Here is a 24,288-nt window from a genome sequence, read left to right as displayed (position 1 = left end):
AGCTTTTTTTAATCATTTATGAGTAATGAAAATATTTAATTCATGATGTTTCCGTTATCAGTTTTTAATTTAGTTTGCAGTCATTTGTTAGATACTTATTTATGCATATTTCTAATATGGAGTCTCTGTCAAAGAAATATTGATGGCCATATTGCCAGTGACTTGAAGTTGTTCATTGAATTGGTTAGAATATATATATATTTTTTATTAATGTTCCATGCTGTGCATTTTGTAATCATTTTCAATCAATATTTTTTTAAATTTCTGTATTGTATGATTACATATGCTGTTAAAAAAAATTACAGTGAAAATCGGTTATCACGACCTTCAAGGGAAAGTTTGTTTACGGTTGTTATAACCGATAGACGTATTAAACAATTTCATATATTTACAATGCAAGTCTTTAAGTATGTACAAGGTCGGAAAGTCCCCATGGTTCATCGGCTGTTACGTGAGAGCGATAAAGAAAGTCATAGAAATCTGTGCGATAGAGAAAGATGGCTATAATGAAGAAATAAGATCCGGATCTTATTTGTGGAAGGGCGAAATGGGCGGTGACTATTAGACGCCTTCATTATAGCCATCTTTCTCTATCGCACGGATTTCTATGACTTTCTTTATCGCTCTCACGTAACGGCCGATGAACCATGGGGACTTTCCGACCCTGTATATGTTTATTTCTATACTTCCATATTGTTAAAATCGTAGTGTGACACGCCACCAGCGTTGCCAGTTTTTTTCGGGCAAAGCGGGATTTTGAAACTTTTTGAGTAAAAAAGTGGGATTCTTTCATCGAAGAAAAAAACGTATATAATCAATAGTTTACTTATGCTTTTATTTGAGTTTCAAATTAAATTTACATGAAGATAACCAAAATTGCAAAAGAAAATATATCTTAATGAAAATGTGTAACTTTACTGTACTCTAATAATCTAATAATCTCTAAAAAGCAGGACTGAGCCTATCCTGCGCGGGACATTTAATTTCAGGCTAAAAATCAGGACGTCCCTCCAAAATTGGGACGTGTGTCACCGCTGCACCCCACATTTTTTTGCTTGCTTGCATTAGTTTCTCCGTTTTCTAGTCTATATTATATGTGATTTTTCATTATTAAACACTTTTTTCTTCGATATCATGATAGAGAGTGGTAATTAATACATATAATATAACTGTATGCTTAGATACATGTCGTAATTTGTCCCAAACATACTAACTGGTGTCAAAAGCATAGATGCCGGCGGGGCGAGCGGAAGAGTGGTGCATCGATTTTAAGGCCCTATATCATTATTAGTCGTTATAACTGATAAATTGTATGGTAAATGTATATAAAAATGAGTTGCTAAATCAGAAATGTCGTTGTAAACGGTGTCATAGTAAACGATATTTTTAATATGGTATTTCTGTAGGGTTTAATCGGGACTTTCAAATTCCGTCGTTATGTCCAATAGGTCATATAAAGCAATGTCATTATAACCAATTTTCGCTGTATTTTTATAGAAAAAAACTAAGTGTAAAATTTATATAGTAAGTAGCAAATTCCCGTCTTAATAAAAAATTTTCCCAACCAAGATCTTGGTTGTTGCGCAGTTCTGGAGGAGGTGGAGGTGGTGGAACTGGAGGTTCCGGAAGTGGTAGTGGAGCAGGAGGAGGAGGGGGTAATAATAAGCCAACTGGAAGTGGAAGACAGATCCGAACTCGAGCTAGAATAATGAGATCCAACACAGCTATTCGAGGAGGCAGCAATAGCGGTGAGTCATAAATTTGTATATAGGTTTAATTAATGTTGATAAATGTCGGAGAATTTTTGAGCTCAGATGTGAATTTTACAAAATTAATCACAATTTGCTCTATATTACGATAAATTGAATAAACATTTAATTCAATGAAGTCTGTTACTATTATTCGTTACTATTGCCTAATCGATAAGGGAAGATTGACAAAGGCAGAAAATAGATTTACACAGTCCAGATTGCTGTTTGGTAGCGTGCAAGCAAGAAAAATTTAGAGAAAATGTCCATAAAAGTTTTCCTTTTGTGTTCCTAAAGATAATGTTCCTGCACAATGTTTTTTTTTTGTGTGTGAGTATGTGAACATGTGCTAATACTTTTAAGCAAGTGTTGACAACATTCTAACCTTTACATGAGTAATAGCAGTTTCACATAGTCACAAAAATTGACAAACTTTTAACCTTGAATTAATTGTTATGAGTAATACCTACACCAAATGGGGTGATTGCATTAAAAAAGAATATAGCGTTTTATCACTGAATATTATTCTACAATGAATGTTAATGAGATTAGGGTGGCCCAAAAAAAACAATATATTTTTTCGTGTTGTGAAAATATGTTAATTTATCATGTTTTAAGAGCCCCCTCAAAAATCAGCTCAAAAAAAAAAAAAAAAATTTAGAGGTCGCTCAAGATGTTTAAAAATTTCCAAAATTGTCAAAAATTGAATTTTTTTTTTTTAATTTTTTTCTCGTTATTTTATCATTTTCTAGGTTGAAAAAAATCTTGATTCTGAAAATTTCAAATCGATATTTTAATTTCTAAAAGCCACTCATAATTATTTTAACTTTAAAAGTAATGTACCCAAAATGTTTTTGAGCGACCTCTAAAAATAAATATCAACGAACTAATAATTTTTTTTATTGAATTTGATGAACAAAAGAATAGAAATAAATCATGACATTTAAAAAATTTCTCGAGGCAAAATTCACTATCGCACCGAGTATCAAAAAATTTATAATTTTTAAATTTTTTAAAATTTAAGTGTCGTGATTTATTTCTATTCTTTTATTCATCAAATTCAATAAAAAAAAATTATTAGTTCGTTCATATATATTTTTTAGGGGTCGCTCGAAAACGTAGGTACACTACTTTGAAAGATAAAATAATTTATGAGTGACCTTTAGAAATTAAAATATCGATTTGAAATTTTCAGAATCGAGATTTTTTTTCAACCTAGAAAATGATAAAATAATGAGAAAAAAATAAAAAAAATCAATTTTTGACGATTTTGGAAATTTTTAAAATTTTTGAGCCACCCTAGATAAGCAATTTCTCTTAAAACTCCTTGCACAATTTTTTTATTTGATTTTAAATATTTTAATTTAAACCGAACGTCATTGTTATCAACTTGTGACGTATTAGATTATGGACATTGTTATTATTTAACTCCTTCCTCTCTGTGTTCCTATTAGGTAAATAAAAGAAGTCAAAATGTCTGCCAAATTTGTTTGTTTTATTATTTTTTTAATTTCCACAATGATTTTATACAAAATTAAAACAATACATGGCAAATTTTTTGTCACGTTATTTAATTTTTTTTTAATATTTGAAAAAGTGGCAAAAACCCTATTGTCATCAATTTGTTGACAACAATATATACATATAGAAATTGTAAGACTACTTTGTAGGCGGGAGCACAAATGGCTCCATCTGTCGTGCGGACTCCCAACTGTGCCATTCAAATGGCTACAGTAGGGAGCGACCTGCTAACGGCCCCTACTGGCATTGAATTATACTCGCAACACCTAGTGCAACAGCTAGGATTGTTTGTCAGTTTAACCCACCAGGCACAGATCAGTTTCGGACTTATTAGTCCTCACCAGTGTGTCATAGGTGTGACAACCGACAAACGACTCGGCTGTTCTTCGACAATGCTATTCCCGTATGTTCCCGCATACAATGTATTTCCTTGTCGTGACGATACGACGAAGAACAGCTGGGTTGTTTGTCGGTTGTCGCACCTATGACACACTGATGAGGACTAATAAGTCCGAATCCGGTCTGTGCCTGGTGGGTTAACCTGACAAAACGATCCTAGCTGTTGCACTAGGTGTTGCGAGTATAATTCAATGCCGGTAGAGGCATGTAGCTCTCGGAGTAGCTGTTTCTCGCAACACTGACACTTCAAATATAAGGTTACTGTTTTGGGATATTTTCATTATCATTTTTATTTTCAATCTGGTGCTATAAAAGAAGTGGAAGGTACAATATAGTATTGTAAATAACCTCAGAGATTAACATTATTAGTAGGTATCAAACAAATATCACTTCAAAGTTGACCCTACTAACATTTACACATGATATTCTTCATATTCCAAACTTGGAGAATTTTTTTTGGAAAATATTAAGAAAACTTATTTTACTTCACTGTTAATCTGTGATTCCTGGACCATAGAGTAGGTCCTCTGTGGTACTGGTAGCATCTTCTGCAGCGATCCGTGACTGCCTTCACTGAATCCTCCTTTTACGGATCACTTCATGAGTTTTTGACTTCAGCATTATACATTTTCTATCTCGCAATGCTGATCAGCGTTTCTTCCTACCATGATGCCCAATGCATTCCAGTAATTCGCCCATAACTTCCACAATTATCAGAATTTCAATATAAAATTTATGCACAATATTGTTAAGACTGCAAACTGTAAGATATCGAAAAAAACATTTTTTTCTACTCGATAAAATAAGTAACATCTTTAGGCGTTGTCCTTTGCAACAATTAACTATCTTTGAATTTACAATTCTATTAATTTTATTAATAAAATTCATCATTTTGTGAAGTGTATTGAAATGCCTTCATATCAATTATATTTTGTATTCAATTTTGCATCTGGTAATCTTTGGCTTTATCATTTTGAAGAGATAATAATAAACCCATAAAAGAAATTATGAATTGAATTTATTATTAAAGTATCGCGTTCATGGTCTATATTTTGATCGCGCAGGTAGCCGTGGTGCTCCCGTTATCATAGGAACCAGTAGCTCAAGTAGTGGAAGACCTATGGTTACAGTTCCGGCACCCTATGTTCCAGAGGAACTAGTATCGCAAGCTCAAGTCGTTCTTCAAGGAAAAAGTAGGAATTTAATCATACGTGAATTGCAGGTATGCAGATTTTTATTTATTTTCTAAATATGTTCTACAATTTCTACGTTTACAGAGAACTAATTTAGATGTCAACTTAGCGGTCAATAATCTTCTATCCCGAGATGACGAAGAAGGCGAGGAAGGAGACGATGCCGCGGATTCTTATGTACCAGAAGATCTCATCTCATTACTCGACGGTGGTTTCCATACTGACCATTCAGTTATTATCGATGCCGATGCTATGTTTTCAGAGGATATGTTTGGTTACTCTGGTATCAGAAAGTAAGATTTTTTTTTTAAGTTTCTGTGTAGTATTTGTCTTTGCATTTTTGTTTATTGGGCTTTTTTTTTAAACCTTCCTCAACTGAAGTATTGACTTGTTGGATAAATTGGATTTATCTCTTAAAATCTAGTCTCCAAGGTGGTCCATTAGTGCGGCATAGTACTATAGCTGTGTTATTGTTTGTGGTACAAAAAAAATCAACGGTATCACGGAACTTTTCTTGTTTCCAAGAATACTAATCTGAAACTGTTTATTAAATAAAAATGAAAAGTGGATTTAATGTCACTGCTACAGAGCAGCTTCTGAACTTGGCTGTATCAGCACAATTATCAAAACTGGGAAATAACTTTGTGAAAACGGTTTGCTTTTGTATGACTTTGCGACATTATTTTAAAGGTGATATTTTTTTTTTGATATACATATACATTAAGCCTCAAACGTTAAAAAAATTTTGCATGATTTAATAAGTATTAATTAATATTGGCGTGTGGGCAGGCATGTATTACTAATTGTAAGTAAAACTAATTTATGGTTTAAAATTATTATTTTTGCTGTTTTATAAAATGCCTTTTTATTCATCATTTAATATTTTTCATAAAAAGTATTTCTTATTATTATTTTTAAAGCACTGTGTTTAGTTTGCGAATCTCAATGACAATGAATCCCATTAACCTAATTTAGGTGAACTACATAATATGATCACCTGTTTGTGATAGGACAACTGTATGCTAGATGGGCAAAAGCAAAGAGCCTAAATTCAGCAGTTGAAGTTTGTAGGCTTAGGAGAATTTGTTTGTAGTAATATGGAAATTTTGCAACTTTCTGCAAGAATTATTAGTATTTACTGGAATCGAAAAAAAAACTTGTGTAGTGCAGTGTTGGTTTCAATTGTAAATTTAAAGTGGTATTTTGTGAAGTGACGTGTAGTGTACGTGTATAATGTGATAAAAAAGAGAAAAAAACTTATACGAATCAAGAAAAGTGAAATTTAAACTGTGCTTGCCTTGGCTCCAAATTGGGTGTATGCTCTTGGCTAGCACGTGCTGTTATTTAAGTTTAAAAACAAAAATAACTTTTTAGGGCGGAATTTGAGAAAATAAACTTACATGTGTTTTAAAATTAAAAAACAGCGTTTTTAAAAATATGACACTCGGTTCAAAGTTATATATTTTTTTAAAGTTATTTTGAAATACCGGAGTGTGATAATAATTGTCTTTTTTCTTTAGATTTCCACATTGAATTTGTCATTTGAAATTCTGCTTGTGGTAGCATAGTTTTATATTCTATTGCTCTGTTGCCAAGTTGTATAGTTTATTCTTTGAATTTTGTCAAAAACGTGACCTATTGAGACATAATAGTAATTATCGGAGTCAAAAAATTACATCTGGATATTTGATTGTGTTGAAAGACAAAAGTTAGCCAATTAGACATTAATTAGTGTTTTTTTCTTTATTTATATCCCAACTTTACAAATTTCGATTGACCATAATTTTTAATATGAATCACCCACTATTGAAGTGCCCCATTTTATACACTTTATTCTCATTAACTTTTATTAAGATATTTCTATGTTGCACAGTTAAACATTTTAATTTTAATGGAACATTTATTCTGCAAAATTTATAAAATTTTCTAATAATTTGAGGTTTTGAGACAGATTCAAACATGTAAAAATATATACAGGCTGTTACAAATTCTTTTCTCACTACATGGATTTCGAAAACAGTAAGAGATACGAACTAGCTTAAATAGGGGCAAAGTTGCGTAATCAGGGGACCAACATTATGCCTCCAAAAAATGAAGGCTAGCATGATTAGTTTTTGAAATATTTGAAAAAAACCGAAATTTTGGAAATCCGTTTTTGTTTCATTTCAGCTTTGTTTGAGGCTATATTGAAAAAAGAAGAACACTTTCTCATGGCCACTTTTTGCCCTCTATCAAGTGACATAATCAATTTTTATATGTAACTTTTTGTTTCTCCAGGGCCATCATCAACTTTATTTTTTTAAATACGACCCTGGAAATTTTATTACATTTTTTGCAAGCCTTCATGACCCCCAATACTGTACTGCCTCAGCCCGAACCAGATTCAGACGTTTTGTCTCGAAAAATTCTCCAAATTTATCTAAATTTTTTATTTAGATTTCTTTGTTTATTGAATTATCGTACTCTGTAAGTGTCGTTAGACCCTGTTAAATCCATCTAGTTATTTAAACTTACCACCACGCAATAAAATAAAACATTAGAGTTTTATTCCCGTGTCCATAGTTATTTGTAGGCTTCTCGAGTGCTCAAAACTCGAACAAATTCCGATCAATTTTTTTTTAGGATTCATACAAATACATCTGACATGCTCTTTCACAGTTGCGGTTACAGAAATCTTTAAATTCCGATAATACTACGTTGATTTTAATTTTCAACCTTTGGCAAAACGAAAATGTTTTTGAACATTTACTGAAATTTTTTAAAGTATTATATTCCGTTGGCGTTTTGGTTATTCATATGCATTTTTAAGAATTAATTTGTCATAATAAAATTAAAATTGAAATAATGTTTTAATTTTGTCGCAACAACTTATTGTTTTGTGTGATCAAGTGGTGGTAATAGTTAATAATAATAAATGTTTTATTGTAACGTGTGGTGGTAATAGTTTAAATAACTAGATGGATATCACAGGGTCTAACGACACCTACAGTGTACGATAATTCAATAAACAAAGAAATCTAAATAAAAAAATTTAGATAAATTTGGAACGAATACACTGAAGATGAATTTTTCGAGACAAAACGTTTGAATCTAGTTCGGGCTGAGGCAGTACAGTATTGGGGGTCATGAAGGCTTGCAAAAAATGTAATAAAATTTCTAGGGTCGTATTTAACAAAATGAAGTTGATGATGTTCCTGAAGAGACAAAACGTCACATATAAAAATTGATTATGCCATTCGATAGAGGGTAAAAAGTGGCCATAAGAAAGTGTTCTTCTTTTTTCAATATCACCTCAAACAAGGCTGAAATGAAACAAAAACGGATTTCCAAAATTTCGGTTTTTTTCAAATTTTCGAAAATTAAACATGCTAGCTAGATTTTTTAGAGGCATAATGTTGGTCCCCTGATTTCGCAACTTTGCCCCTATTTAAGCTAGTCTGTATCTCTTACCATTTCCGAGATCCCTGTAGTGAGAAGCGAATTTGTAACAGCCTGTATAGAGTGTTCCATTTTGATCATCACATTTTCATACATTACCCTGTATATTTGAAATTACAGCTTTCTTTATTCCCATTAATTTCAGTGTACATATTTTTTTTGTATTTCTAATAATACGTTATTTTACTTTGCCATACTGACCATATAAGTACCTTATATTATTTTGACTAAAAATTTAAAATTTTTAAGGTAAAAGTTGACACTTAAGTATATAAAAAAATAATGCCTTCATGTATATTTCTGGGTTATTTTTTATTTTTTACGTTTTTTTTTACAAAATAGTATTATTTTTATTTTATTTTGTTGTCAAGTCCACACTTGCCATACTGACCATATAAGTACCTTATATTATTTTGACTAAAAATTTAAAATTTTTAAGGTGAAAGTTGACACTTAGGTATATAAAAAAATAATGCCTTCATGTATATTTCTGGGTTATTTTTTAGTTTTTACGTTTTTTTTTACAAAATAGTATTATTTTTATTTTATTTTGTTGTCAAGTCCACACTTCTGCATAGATCCAAAAAATTATATAATAATTTTCAAATCCCTGTTACAATAAAGTTGTGTTTAGTTGGTCTGCTTTTCTTTAATTTTCATTTTTTTGACTAACTTTTGTTTGAAAATGTTTGACTTTGCTCAAACAAGCTTCCTTAACAGTCGTGGCAGCAGTAGTCGTAGTCGGATGCCAGATCGCGATGCTCCACCCAACAACAGCGCGAGCTCTGACCGCGATCGAGAGAACTTTTCCCGATGGAGGGACAGGCAGTACTTTGGACCAAGACGTTGGTTAGAAACGGCACTGAGGGACAACCCGTATGAGAAAGACTCAGGTAAAAATAATCAATTTGGTTAATATTGATATTACTGCTGTAATTCTTTGAATTATTGATTTAAAATAAATATGCACATCAAATGTAACGATATCATGTTACAAAAACAGATCACAAGAAAAAGGACAACGCGTGCCCATTGTGGATTTCGGACGATCTTGAATTCTGGCCAGAACCCGCTCCTAAGTTTGTCCAGATTGCCACCCTATACAGCGAACTGATTGCTCTTTCCGTGAATGGGCAGCTTTACCAATGGAAATGGAATGACCACGAACCCTATAGACATCCCGAAAATCCCAACATTCATCATCCTAAAACGGTCACACTTGGATTGGCCGGAGAAAAAATCACTCATATCTCTGCATGTTCTATTCGATGCACTGTGGCTACTGAAACTGGGAAAGTTGCTACTTGGCTCGATGAATTATTGTCCCCTGCTGCTAACAAACTTGAACATTCTGCTCAGGCCTATAATGAGTTTCAAACCGATAAGATTACTGCTTTGTACACCTGTCCGATCTATACTGTTGCGAGATTGGAAAGCGGCAGTCTTTATTGGTGGTAAGTTGAAAATTTCCTGCTTTTGAGAATTCGTCTAATTTAACCTGCGTTTTAGGGGAGTTCTACCGTTTGCTCAACGTAAAAGGTTATGGGAAAAGTACAAAGCTAAGTCTAGGAAGCAGCGTCCACCAAACAACCAAGCCGAAATCGTCACTGGATCCCAGGTGTGCATGAAGAACAGCCCTATGTACCAACCGGGCGCTATTGGTTTTACGGTTGCAGCCGGTGTTCCTAAAGTTGGACAAATTCAGACTGCCGCTTGGACCTTAAACGACATTGGTATATTTAAGGTTGTAAATGTCCACAGTTCTAGCAATACTGAAAAGAGTCGTTCTGATTCAACTCCTACAGCTAGCGGATTGGGTAAGTTTATTATTTCCCTAAGTATTTATCCATGAAGAGATAAATTGAAATCTGGATGGGCTCGCACACAATCTCTCAGAATTTTGAAATGCAAATTTTTTTCTAAAAACATTTATCCTCGGTAAGAAAACCGGCCCTGGGTTGTTGAAAGAGAAAACTATAAGTCAGGGAAAACCTGGAAAAGTCAGGGAATTCTTTATTACTTTTGAACTATGAACCCTGTAATATGAATATTCTATGTCCAACTATGGCAATTGACAACTGTCGAGCAGAAAAATTGGTCATTTTAAATATTCATTGGTAATTTTTGGATGTTACCCATTACTGACTTTGGTCATTTTGGTCACATTTGATAAATGACTGCCATCATTAATAAAAAAATTTGATATATAGAGTTGTGGAAAAAAAATGAACCCATATGATTCCTATCACATCACAAATTACATAGTTTTTTCAATTTTTCCACTTCTCGACACCAGTTTTATTTATTTTGTGTTTTCATATCTTTCTTTATATTTGGAGCGAGAGCCTACCTCACATACCAAGCTTCACTCAATTCACTCATTAGGCTATTGATTATAGGATTTTAAAAGGAACTATGACATTCAAGATATTTAATTACATGAATCGTTCAAATGGTCATTTTAGATGAAAAAAACGCGGAGTGCTATTAAATTAGAGGGTGGAAATTGGAGATGGGGTGAAAATGCACCCCGTTCAGTTTTTCAATTGTAGCTCGAAAACGAAGCAAAATTTCACTAGTTCACAGGAAAAATTATTTAGAGAATTGAATTTCCCTTCGAAATGGCTTATTTAAAAAATTTAAAAGGAAAATTTAATTCAAAAAATCGTTAATAAACAATTTGAAAAAAAGCAAAAAATTCGTTTTTATAATTTTTTTTACATTTTTGACTAAATTTTGAAAATCTTTATTTATTATCAATAAATAAAAATTGAAATAATTTTTTAGTAAGTAGAGAACCAATTTGTTGTAAAAATAATAAGAATTATAATCATTATTATGTTAAAAATGACGAAAATCTAAAAAATATTTAAGTTTGACCGGTTATAACTGTCAATATTAGTCCAAAAACTTTTGAAAACGCATCATTTTGAAGGGAATCTCATCTAGTTTTTTTGTACAGCAATTTTCTTTGTGTACTACTAAAGAAAAAAATTGGTCAAAAAAGAAAAAAAAATCAAAACTTATGTTTTGCTTTTTTAAAATTGTTTATTAACGATTTTTTGCATAAAATGTTTCTTTTACATTTTTTAAATAAGCCATTTGGATGGGAAATTCAATTGTCTATAAAAAATTTTCAACCTTCTAATCATGTGATGAAAATCCTTGAACGTCTTATTTCCCCCCTTTTTTGCAAAAAATGAGAATTAAAGGGAATATTGGTACGCGACGAAAATTGAAAAATTGGTTAATTGTAAGTTTGAGCGACAGTCAATTTTCATCCAAAAATACTTTACCTCTTATTTTGAAGGAAATTTTACCTACTTTTTTTTCTATGAAGTAATGCGTATACCTATATTTACTCAAAAAAAAAACTAGAGGCAAAAAAGTAAAAAAAAATAAAAAATCTATTTTTTTGTTTTTTTTTCAAATCGTTTTAACGATTTTTTGCAAAAAATTTCCTTTTAAATTTTTTAAATAAGCCATTTCGATGGGAAATTCAATTCTCTAAATAATCTTTCCTATGAATTAGTGAAATTTTGCTTCGTTTTCGAACTACAATTAAAAAACTGAAAGGGGTGCATTTTCACCCCTATCTCCAATTTCCACCCTCTAATAGTTCTCCGCGTTTTTTTCATCTAAAATAACCCTCTGAACGATTCATGCAATAAAATTACTTGAACATCATAGTTCCTTTTAACCCTGTTTTTTTGGATATAATCAATAGCCTACATATTTTTATAAAAAAAACGTGGCGGTGACCGCAAATTTCTGTATGAAGGTAGTACAAGCATTGATGTTAAGGCAATAAGACAATGATTAATTGAAGCTATCACTTAGTTGTAATAATATTATTTCCTTATGTAAAATTTAAAATTTTGTTTAAAAAAACAACACATCTAGATATCGCACTTTCGATGTTTACAAAAACAAAATTTTTAAAATCTAAAAGGATCATTAAACTTTTATAAAAAAAAATTGAGATAAAGAAATATCTTTTCAAATTTCTAATTTTCTCACAGTACTGTAACATTTCGTCATTAATACTATATTGCATAGTAATTATTCTGTATAAAATAATCATGTATTTTGGTGTATATAAACTCAGAATATCCATTATATTCTAACAAAAAATGATGTTCCTACACCGCATCTTAGATAATGATGTCTTTATAAAGATATTGGTGGGCATTCTCAAATAAGAAAAACCAAATTTTTCAATTATCTATTTTATTTTTTTTATCATAGAAAAAGATTTTTTAAACTGTTTTTCTGTATTTTCTGATTTTATTATTATTTTTTTAATTTATATTTTTGTTTCTTTATGTGAATTGATCCTTTCCAAATTTTTGTATGCGGCCCATTTAAACAAATAGAACTGTATTTTAAAAGTCTCATAATTATTGTGATGAAAACTGCTAAATCCTGACGACTTTCTCATGGAGTGTAACCGATTAGTCTTTCTGACATCTTATATTAATATGAAAAAATTTTTCCTTTTACTTTTTTTTCCCTAAAGTTACCTACATTTTCAGCGAATTTGGGCGGTAAATCTTCATCTAACAAAGAAAATACCGATAGACTTGACATGCCCCCACCGCCATCTCCGGCGTCCAGTACTTGTAGTGATACTGGCAGTATCACCAATAGTCACAGTAAGTACAAAACGTTAAGCGATATATATGTACTATCTTAACTGCCTTATTTTTAAATTTGCAGAACGTCAGAAGAGACATGTCGTGACTTGTTCCGATTCCAACAGCGAGCCCAAGAAAGACGAAGAAGAATGGTTGCTGAGAGACGTGATTTTTGTAGAAGACGTGCGGAATGTCCCCACTGGCAGAGTTTTAAAGATTGACGGAGCCTATGCAGCTGTTCGATTCCCAACTACGCACACTAGAGACAGGGATTCTAAAGATGCCGACGACATATTGCAAGATTGTCGACTAATGAGAAAAGATGATTTGCAAGTGGTAAAGTCTTCTTCGATATCCCGTGTCCCAGATTGTTTCCAGAGAACTCCTAGAAGGGTCCAGATTTCGGAAACTGCTGGACAAATTCTAACCATCGCCGTCGACGGGCAGGGAATACACGCGATTGTCAGAAATGGTTCCAAGTTGAGTTACGTTCTGTACAACATCAGCACCGGCCGCATTGAACAAGAGAACCCTTTCCCAAGCGACACCGCTGCCTTTATGGGTCTATACCCGTCACACGTCAGCCTGACTTGCGCTGGAGAGGTATGTATTATCAAATTAAAAATAATAAATATTTTACAAGTTTCATTGTTTATTTCAGAGCAGCGAAACGGTACTTATCCTCCGTGACGGCAACAATGCCATCTATCCTCTAGCCAAAGACTGCGCGGATGCCATCCGAGATCCTCAATTTCTAGATCTACCTCCGATTAAGTGTCTCACGGCCGGCACCCTCGCTCTGTCCGGCACCAGCCTGAACATGAAGAACCAAGTAGCCATTGTTGTTTTTGCCTTGGAACAGCAGCTTTTGATGCCTAAGATATTGCGATGCGATATCGAAGGGGTGCGACAAGTTCTGGCACAGCTAGACAGTGAAATGAGTAAGTGATCTATTGAGAGGAGTTTTGATTAATTCCTAATAAAAATATTTTTTAATAGAATCGGTTAGTTTGATGATTCCCTCGATTATAAACGAGAGATGCGACGGTAATAGAAACATCTTCCATGCTGTCGTGAACATGTGTACGCCGACTTCCAATAAAGATGTGGATAATGGTAAGTAATTTTGTTTGTTGAAGCGTAATCGGCTATATCAAGTCGTCTTTGTGATGCTAGTCTATCGATTGTGCTGAATTTCATTAAAAGATTCTACAATTGTTTAACTTTATTGGCATAAGAATCCTGTGATGTGGCTATCTAAAAAGAAATGTTAAATTATGTTTCCAATTTTACAAGATAATTTACGGTTTCAACGCATAACGTCCCTCAGACCTTCCTTTATCTAATAGGCATATTTTGTTCGATATTTTTTCACATTTTCCAAGGTAAATTTTCATGTAGAAAAACTTTGCTGAAACTAGACTTTTCTTTGTGGGGCAAGTGTCCAAAGTATACAGGCTATTACAAATTCGCTTCTCACTACAGGGTCCTCGGAAACGGTAAGTGGTTCGAAGTAGCTTAAATGGGGGGAAATTTTGAAAATACGTTTTTGTTTCATTTCAGCCTTGTTTGAATGGCATAATCAATTCTTGTATGTAACGTTTTATCTCTCCTTCATCAATTTTTTTAAATGCGACCCTGGAAATTTTATTACATTTTTTGCAAGCCTTCATGACCCCCAATACTGTACTGCCTCAGCCCGAACCATATTCAGACGTTTTATCTCGAAAAACTCATCTTCATTGTATTCGTTCCAAATTTATCTAAATTTTTTTTTAGATTTCTTTTATTGAATTATCGTACACTGTAAGTGTCGTTAGACCCTGTGAAATCCATCTAACTATTTAAACTATTACTACCACAAATTAAAATAAAACCTTATTAGAGTTTTATTCCCATGTCCATAGTTATTTCTGGGCTTCTTTAGAGCTCAAAATTTAAACAAATTCCGATCTATTTTTGTCAGGATAATCATACAAATACATCTGACATGCTCTTTCACAGTTGCAGTTACAGATATAATAAATTCTGATAATATTACGCTGATTTTCATTTTTAACCTTTGCCAAAACGAAAATGTTTTTGGACATTTACTGAAATTTTTGAAAGAATTCAGTTTGCGTTTTGGTTGTCCATATGCATTTTTAAGAATTAATTTGTCATAATAAAATTAAAATTGTAATAATGTTTTAATTTTGACGCAACGACTTATTGTGTGTATCACCAAGAGATGATAATAGTTAATAATAATAAATGTTTTATTGTAACGCGTGGTGGTAATAGTTTAAATAACTGGATGGATTTCAAAGAGCCTATGACACTTACAGTGTACGATAATTTAATAAACAAAGAAATCTAAATAAAATGATGATAAATTTGGAACGAATACACTGAAGATGAATTTTTCAAGATAAACGTGTGAATCTGGTTCGGGTAAAGGCAGTACAGTATTGGGGATCATGAAGGCTTGCAAAGAATGTAATAAAATTTCCAGGGTCGTATTTAAAAAAATGAAGTTGATGATGGTCCTGGAGAGACGAATCGTTACATACAAAAATTGATTATGCCATTCAGTAGAGGGCAAAAAGTGGCCATGAGAAAGTGTTTTTCTTTTTTCAATATCACCTCAAACGAGGCTGAAATGAAACAAAAACGGATTTTCAAATTTTCGTTTTTTTTCCAATATTTCGAAAACTAATCGTGTTGGCCTTGATTTGTTAGAGACATAATGTTGGTCCCCTGATTACGCAACTTCGCCCCCATTTAAGCTACTGCGTACCTCTTACCATTTACGAGATCCCTGTAGTGAGAAGCGAATTTGTAACAGCCTGTATACAATGTTTGGACGATACATCGAAACAAACGTCAGCGAAAATGTCAAAATAAATTTCACACTTGGAGCAATTGCGGGCATTTAAGGCTGGAATGGAAGAAATTAATTTAAGAATTCTAGAGTTTCATTTATCAAATCCCGGATCCCGGAAAGTTTATGTAGAATATATTTCACAAAATCAAATGGGTTTGAATCGCTGGTAGAACACTTTTTGACTTTATTTATCGAAACCTTGTTGTAAGTTGTACAGTGTCTTCATAAATGCCTGAGTTCAACGTGACCGTGACTGTTAAGCGACCACTTATACTGGAGGCAATGATTAACACAAAATTACCTAAAGACAGAGGATAGTCCAGTGGAGTACATATTACATTTCTTTACAAACATTTGATTTTAATTAGGGCTTGCAATCCCGCAATGAATTGAAAATCCCGATACTTGCGGCACTTGACGTTAAAATCCTGCGGGATCTCGGTATAAACGGGATCCCGCGATAATATGATTTATTATAGTATAATACCTAAATTTTTTATATAAAACAAGTATAAAATTAAACTTCTATCATTTATTTTCAATGTATCAAAAAAATGTTCTTTTTTGAAAACCAAACATAAATAATTATGCAGGTTAGGCTGTATTACGCACTCCAACACAGCTTAAGATGTATTTAAATATGAAATAACGAAATTAATATCGATTGAAAAAATTATTTATTTTTATTTATTGGTTTTGCTGAAACTATTTCTGAAGAAAACAATATATTTGCGCTGTGGTCTGATAAGGACCTCCGTATGTCATTTACTAGATAATCGGCAGCAGGAAAAGTTCTCGACACTTATTGGGGTTACAGATTTTGGACAAATATAGGCTAGTTCTAGATACTTTCCTCTAGAAGTCTAGAACATATACGTTAATTATTCTGTAACAGATTACCACCATTAACAAAGAAGAAAACAAAGTTATTTTGTGCGTCGTGGTCGGGCCAGGTGTGAAATCAACGACGCCAAACGGACGCGACGGGATCCGAATATTTCAAAATTGGTGCGGGATCTCATTATTTCGGGATCCCGGTCTACCGGGATTGCAAGCTCTAATTTTAATCTGCAAAATATATTCTTTTCAATAAAAAAAAATTACATTTTTTACCTACAAAATAATCACTCTTAATTTTGAATTTTTATCCCATTCCATATTGAAAAATATTTTTTGATTGAAAAAGGCTGTCCTTTTAAAAATATAGGCTCTTTTGTAAAAATGTATAATAGATGTTCAAAATGACCATTTTCATTTTTCAAACATAAAATACTGCATTTTATGAACTTGAAAATGCGTTCAAGTTCATTTGGTGTTATAATGTTTATTTCATGTTCAATTGCTGCTTCCAACTCTTCATGTGGGTGGAGAGAATGTTTAAATAACTTATTTTTGATATGGCCAAACATAAAAATCTAAAGGTGTGAAATCAGGACATCCAACAGGCCACAAAGCCCTAGTAATTAATTTGTCACCAAAAAATTCCTGGAGATATTTTAGTTTCAGCTGCAGTATGTGCTGCTACATCTTGTTGAAAATACCCATGTTGCAGTTCATCATCATGCATTAATTCCAGGGCTTGTTGTAAAATGTTGCGGTATAGTTCTCCATTTATTACTTCTCGGAACCTATTATCCGTCTTCTTGAAACTGCTAACCAGATACCTTTTATCTGAGGATGTAACGTTTCCATTAAATTATGTGGATTTTCTGCAACCCAAGTTCTATAATTCTGACTACATAACCAAGTAAATGTACCCATTCCTCATCAAAATAAAATATCACGTCTAATAAATTATCATTGTTCAAATATTCATTAAATCATCGACACTATTGTACTCGTTGTTTATGATCAGGAGGATGTAACTCTTGAACAACATAAATCTTATAGGGATGCATATAACTTATAATAAATGAATAGCGGTTAATTAACACCTACTGAAATGTACATATGTGGTACTTAAAATTATAGTCCAGGTACCCATTGGTATATTCCATACAAAAGTGATTACACCTAAATGTTTCCTGTACCTTTATATTTTTTTAACAATTTCTTGTTAAAGTATTAGTAACTATCTACTTTTTAACTTTCATAATGGGTAAGAGCAGTGCCACATTATTATAAAACATTTTAGACATTTGGAAACGATATATTAATAGGAACAGATACAAAATATTTGAGTTAATTTCTAAGTGTTTTCCACATGTTTGCACTTCTGTTCTTGGAGCGCACTGAATATCAGCCCTATTCTGTAACTCCTAATCGAATAGAAATGTATAAAATCAAATTGAGATTGACCCATCAAATTGGAATTGGGCAACATCAATAATCTATAACTTGTTTCGACGTTTACTATCGAAGTTGTTGGTAGAAATCGACGTGGATCGGTCAAACTTTGTCGAAGTGGTAGTTTTAGATATCGAGATCGAGTCACGCATTCGTTGTTGTGTTAGATGTGTCAGTTTGAGTTAAGCATAACCCCACAACACGACAAATCTTTTTTCCTTTTCGTGTTTTAAATCGCAGAATTATAAAATATTTGTATGTCTATACGTACGTGTATAGGTATATTTTTTATTTAGTTATCTAATTTGTGTATGGTTTATAATATTCTCTATCAAAGGGCTTAGTTTTACCATGAAGTAAAATTTTGTGCAGCGTAATGAAATCTACCATGTAGTTCAGCTGCTCTGTAGAAGTTTTTTTCTTTATTGGAGTTGGAACTGATATCATTAATATTTTTCAGTACTGACCTTCTCGAAAGATTACAGCAAAATGAATGTATTTTTAAACTAAACTATAAAATTTAGTAGGTAGGTACAATTAAATTTACCGAACATGGGATTTCCTATTAAAACACATCGGCAAGTCAACTGTGCGTAAATTTCACTTTATACCTGCGTTAAATCTAGTAAAAGGCACATTTATCTTATTTTTACAGCTAATTTGCATATTTCATATTTTGAAATTTCTAACCTCTCTAAATGTCACTTGGTTATTAAAGTCTATAATCGCAGAGCAATGCATTGTTGCCATTACTCTAAACCGGCATCGAATCGAGGTCTTTCTCTACGATTTATAAGTTCTACTATTTGAGTTACAGAATACCAATTTTAGGAAACAATTGACGCGATAGATATTGAACTTTACGAGTTGCGAACATTTCAACTCGATTTGAGCATTTCGATGTAAGTTACAGAAAAGGGCTGTATATCTCTCTCTTGTACTATCCAAATACCGCAAGTTTCTCATTACACCAGATGAGGCATCAGAAGGCAACTGATGTATCATCGTTTCTGATTCCAGTTGCTGACAAACTTAGATAGTTTCTAATTGAACCAGTGAATTTGTTGATGATGCATTAAAGATTCATTTTTGTTTTTCTGATTTTTGAATTGATAGAGGGGATCAGCTGTTGCCTGAAATGACACAGATATTGCAATTATCATATATGTCATTTAGTATGAATTCTTTTTAAGACTTTTTACACCGTTTTATTAGATGAAAAAATATATAAATAATTAAATTTTTAATAGTGTTTTCGTTGTTTATTGCGCTGACGGTTCCAATATCAGCAGCTAACTTTGTTTTCTCTGTTCTCGTTTCCCATTCCATAATTATGATACTCAAAACTAAAAAACCAGCACTGACATCAATCCATTTGGGTGCCATGAAAAAGTCTCAAGTATTAAAGTATAGAAACGTTCTCAGTGTGCGTTGGGAGCAAATAATTTAAAAATTAAGAAATGTCAATCTTAAACAATTGAAATAAGTTTGTGAAAAGTCTTTGAGTGTACTGCCACAGGTGGAGATCCCCTGAATCAGGGCAATTGAACAGACTAGAAATTGCAGAGCTGCCCTGATTTAGTCAGAGTAGTGTTTTTATCACTAGATGTTACTAAATAAGAAATGCAGCGTCTCCACTCATTTTTGTGTTTATGGGATTTCACTTCAAAATTAATTGCTTCTATAAGCAATAATTATTCTTTTTAATACACTCTTTAAGATGTGATTTTTCCTGTTGTTTTCGCTAAGATATCTTTGCTGAGATTACCTTTCGAAGTACTAGTTTTAATGTTATATATATATATGTTAATATTTGAGTACACGTTTTAAAGTGGGGACACTGGATGTGTTTTTTTTTTTGTTGTTGTTGTTTTTGCTGTTGTTGTTGTTGTTGTTGTTGTTGTTGTTGTTGTTGTTGTTGTTGTTGTTGTTGTTGTTGTTGTTGTTGTTGTTGTTGTTGTNATATATATATATGTTAATATTTGAGTACACGTTTTAAAGTGGGGACACTGGATGTGTTTTTTTTTTTTTTTGTTTGTGATGGTGATTAACTGCACGGGATAGTGTTAACGAGAAAATTCGTGTCTGGATAAATGGTTTAGTTTTCGAGAGGGTATTGGAAAGAGCACTGTAGATATATTTGTAGATGTTCTTGTAGTTCAGGTATTGTTTGGTTTAAATCTAAAAGCATGCAAACAATTCCCGTACCCTCTCAGCAGTTTTCCCCCAAACAGTTACAGACCAGCCAGCGAACGTTGCACCTGCGCCAACCGCGAATTCGGGCCTGGACTGTATCAATATGATAGCGAACGCGGTGAATTCGCGTGCAGTGTCACTGCGCGATATGATGCGTAGGGCTGTTCAAAGCGTTCATACAGAACATCGCGAACTGAACAATTCTAACTCTGCAGATCAGCACAGTTTCGTGCAGGAGGAGCCCTTGCCAACCCACAGTTGGCCGCCGGAATCCTTCGATGTGGCCTCCGGGGATGAGGACAGCCTCATGAGTTTGGGAAGCAGCGCCGCGAACAAGGGAAATAGCAACAGCAACAATGCTCCCAGTAACCTCGTTATCGATCCAGCTGAACGGAGAACAAATGCAATGCAGATTTTACATGCTCTCTTGTACGATTCTTCTGCTCTGGAACCTCATCTCATTGAACTGTTGTGCGCCAAGTGAGTATTACAACATCTATATTTATTAGATTTGTTTTGCTCTTTGACCCACTAATTTAGTTAAAGATATTCTCTAAAAGTGGTTGCTAAAAGAGCAATATTATGAATAATTCATGAGGTTTTTTTCCTGAAAATTACTTTGTTTAATTCAAGTTTTTTATCAAAAGGTCACATATACCTTTCAGACAAATATCTCGAGACAGTTTAGAACAACCTTGAATATATTTTTTTTGTCGATATAAAATTCGTAACTGAATTAAAATAATTTCAGGGATGCCCAGGGACAGACTCCATTCATGCTGGCCGTATCATCCCGAAGTTATCCAGCAGCTCTTGAATTATTCGAAAGGATCATAAAACTGGGAACGCCTCAGGAACGTGAAGAGATGATCTTCCCAAAAGGCTCCAATCCTGACCATTCCCCGTTGCACGTTTTGTGCTGCAACGACACCTGCAGCTTCACCTGGACTGGGGCAGAGCACATAAACCAGGACATCTTCGAATGTCGCACATGCGGATTGACTGGTACTCTGTGCTGCTGCACCGAGTGTGCTAGAGTTTGTCATAAAGGCCACGACTGTAAATTAAAGAGGACGTCTCCGACAGCTTATTGCGACTGCTGGGAGAAATGCAAGTGCAAGGCTTTGATTATGGGAAATCAGACTGTTAGATATGAGTTACTCACCAGGTTGGTTAAAGAGACCAACCTCGTTTGTTTGCCAAACTCAAGGTAATATAAATTATCAAAATATGTGACTTCTGTATGAACGAATTTTTTTTTTTTTTAGAGGGGAAAGTATCCTGCTATTTTTGGTACAGACAGTTGGCAGACAAAACCAAGAGCAAAGGCAGTTTAGAAATTCACGACCCCGTACCGCCTCATCTAACTCAAGAAACAAAACACCATCATCAGATAGTAAGTACTTCATTTCAGTTTTGTGACTATCTATAATGTTGTAATTATTTCAGTTGAATCCGACATGCCCGAGCATGATTTAGAACCTCCACGGTTCAGTCGTAGAGCATTGGACTGTCTCCTCGGCGACTGGAAGGCAGTTAAGAGTATGATAATGTCTGGTACAAAAGATACCAGTGACCATTTCATTGACCAACCTTACGTCGTCGGACAGACGGGTACTACGCTTCTCGATAAATTCACCCATTGTTTCTTCGTCAAGTGCCAGATGGTCCTGGACGTCTTACTGGAAACCATAATAAAGGAAATGAAGAATCCCGATCCTAAACAGAGCGATTACGCCGTCAGTGTCGCGAGAAGGTTTGTGCGGTCCGTCGTACGAATTTTCGTTATATTCAGCATTGAAATGGCTCCAAATTCTACGAAGAGACGGGGTCTGAGCAACCATAACCTACCCTTGAGCAAGTGCAAAAGAGTGTTTCAGTCTCTGTCCAAGCTCTCTATCGAGGAATTATGTGAGACCGCGGATTCGCTTATCGCCCCGGTAAGGTTGGGAGTGGCGAGACCGACGGCACCATTTTCATTAGCAACATCACCTAATGACATACTAAACGTAAGATACCGTAATACATGCTTTGACTGAATTTAATGTGGTTGGGGTTTTAGGGATCCGAGGAACTATTCATAGTAGATCCACTAGCACCATCTGCAGCTGGTGGTTCAAGAACGACATCTAACCAATCCCAGGATTTTCCGTTCTTAGCAGAAGCCGTTCGTAGAGCAGCCGGAAGTGCCAGAGATCTTCTGAATGAGATAAATATCAATGACAATGAGAGTAAGTGAATCATGAAAACGAGCGTAAACGAAAATTAACGCGTTCCAATTTTTTAGGTATGGCTATAGATAACGATGATGATAATGCTTCTGAACATGAAGACACTCCGGCAGATCGAGACATTCCTATGGCTGTCCGTCAGGCATCTTTAAATGAAAACGAGACACAAGAAACTCCATCGGACCAACAGGAAGGTCGTCTTCAGGGTGAAGAAAGCGATCCCGAACTGGACTTGCTAGCAGAAACCGAGTCGGACAGCGACGATAATCACAGCAATCAAGACGCTGCGTCAGCGCAGAGGTCTGTTCAGACTGGCGCAACGGCTGGATCGGACACAGGTAAATTGTTTGTAATTGTGCGTAAGAAAGGAACACAGTAATGACACTTACCAGTCGCGTGTTTTTTTTTTTAATTCGTACTTAAATTCAGTTTTAATTTTGTACTATTTTTTTACACTTATAAAATACATGAGTATATTATAAATATAAAATATAGGAAACCTTTTACGTAAATTGACATTATTCATATATTTCGTTAGTTTTGACACCATATTTTAGACACCATATTTTAGAAATACCTAGAATAATTGATTTTTAATATAAACTGAATGCAATACTTCATTTTTTAACACTTATTTACAACTACTCTGTAATGCTAATCGGACGCTACAGACGCCCCCAGTAGACTACCAACTCAAAAAGGAATGTCAATTCGCAATTTGAATTGGTAATTTACAATATTTATAGGCGTCACTGACGTCCATGCTTGGGCGCCTAATTTTGTAACGACCCTTGACTACTATTTTATCGGCAGCGGTGTTCGGCAGCCGGCGGCGGTGAGTGACATCACAGGAGCGTACTCCGGATTATAATCTCTTTGTTCGGTTAGTCTCGGGCGCCAGTTTCCCTATCTTTTACGTGGGGGAAACTCCACGTGAACCTTACCCTCGGTTTAGAGTAAGTGCTCGGGTAGCTACAGCGAAGGAAATTTATTCCAGGGGTCGGTTATATTTCTCTTTATACTCAAAAGTTGTTCTCTGATTGTAGTGCTATTTTACTTTTAAAATGAACGGACTTTTCAGTGCAGGTCACAAAAAGATGGTAAGACTTTTTACTCATTGGAATTTGGCAATCTTATCGGCGTTAACAATGAATATAACTGGAAATATCTTTACTAGATTTATTTTATATTACTAAGGCCTACGGAAATTGAAACAATCAAAAGCAACGTCTTCCATTGGCGGTGGGCTACCCAGCCAAGCCAACTGTTTCAGGTATTGTGGTTATTGTGCCTTACAGCGTTTATCGAGCTCGGGCGGTGGGATGCCCAGCCAAACCGTCGCCGATAACGCTGCTGCTGTACACTCAGACACCTTCACGTCTTCCACTGTCGGTGGGATACCCAGCCAAACCAGCGGTTTTGGTCAAGGGGGCTCGCAACGTTTATTGAACAAGGGCGGTGGGATACCCAGTCAAACCGTTGCCGACAATGCTGCTGCCGTACGAACCTGCACCCAACGTCTTCCACTGGCGGTGGGATGCCCAGCCAAAGCAGCAGTTTGGTTAATGCAGGGTTCGTAGTGGCCGGGAAAACCGGGAATACCGGGAAAAGTCAGGGAATTTGTTATTCTTCATAAAAAACAGGGAATAGTCAGGGAATTTTAAAAATATTCATGAAAGTCAGGGAATTTGATGTTTGCAACTGGAAATTTTGTGAAAGCCGGCCCTGGGTTCTTGAAAGAGAAAACTATTTGTGGTTTTGAAACCTTTATAA

General features: G+C 34.3%; 1 protein-coding gene across 8 annotated transcripts in view; it reads left to right on the top strand.

Annotated features, from left to right (window-relative positions):
* LOC108912044 (E3 ubiquitin-protein ligase hyd) overlaps positions 1 to 24,288 on the top strand; it is a 49,677-nt gene that overhangs the window by 805 nt on the left and 24,584 nt on the right. For 6 of the 8 annotated variants that reach the window (XM_018717195.1, XM_018717194.1, XM_018717192.1 and 3 more), the window contains exons 3-18: positions 1,570 to 1,748; positions 4,733 to 4,890; positions 4,946 to 5,154; positions 9,008 to 9,192; positions 9,303 to 9,753; positions 9,809 to 10,116; positions 12,835 to 12,954; positions 13,019 to 13,539; positions 13,598 to 13,877; positions 13,936 to 14,052; positions 20,500 to 20,764; positions 21,036 to 21,494; positions 21,553 to 21,680; positions 21,734 to 22,293; positions 22,347 to 22,515; positions 22,572 to 22,853. In XM_018717195.1, coding sequence (XP_018572711.1) covers positions 1,570 to 1,748; positions 4,733 to 4,890; positions 4,946 to 5,154; positions 9,008 to 9,192; positions 9,303 to 9,753; positions 9,809 to 10,116; positions 12,835 to 12,954; positions 13,019 to 13,539; positions 13,598 to 13,877; positions 13,936 to 14,052; positions 20,500 to 20,764; positions 21,036 to 21,494; positions 21,553 to 21,680; positions 21,734 to 22,293; positions 22,347 to 22,515; positions 22,572 to 22,853 — 4,391 coding nt within the window. The remainder of the gene's footprint in view (positions 1 to 1,569; positions 1,749 to 4,732; positions 4,891 to 4,945; positions 5,155 to 9,007; positions 9,193 to 9,302; positions 9,754 to 9,808; positions 10,117 to 12,834; positions 12,955 to 13,018; positions 13,540 to 13,597; positions 13,878 to 13,935; positions 14,053 to 20,499; positions 20,765 to 21,035; positions 21,495 to 21,552; positions 21,681 to 21,733; positions 22,294 to 22,346; positions 22,516 to 22,571; positions 22,854 to 24,288) is intronic. The other 2 variants (XM_018717198.1, XM_018717193.1) reach the window with 1 other exon arrangement.

This window comes from Anoplophora glabripennis, unplaced genomic scaffold (genome assembly GCF_000390285.2).
Source record: "Anoplophora glabripennis isolate ALB-LARVAE unplaced genomic scaffold, Agla_2.0 scaffold363, whole genome shotgun sequence".
Lineage (NCBI taxonomy): Eukaryota > Metazoa > Arthropoda > Insecta > Coleoptera > Cerambycidae > Anoplophora > Anoplophora glabripennis.
The sequence above is the reverse complement of the archived record's forward strand: the minus strand, read 5'-3'. Positions and strand labels throughout refer to the sequence as shown.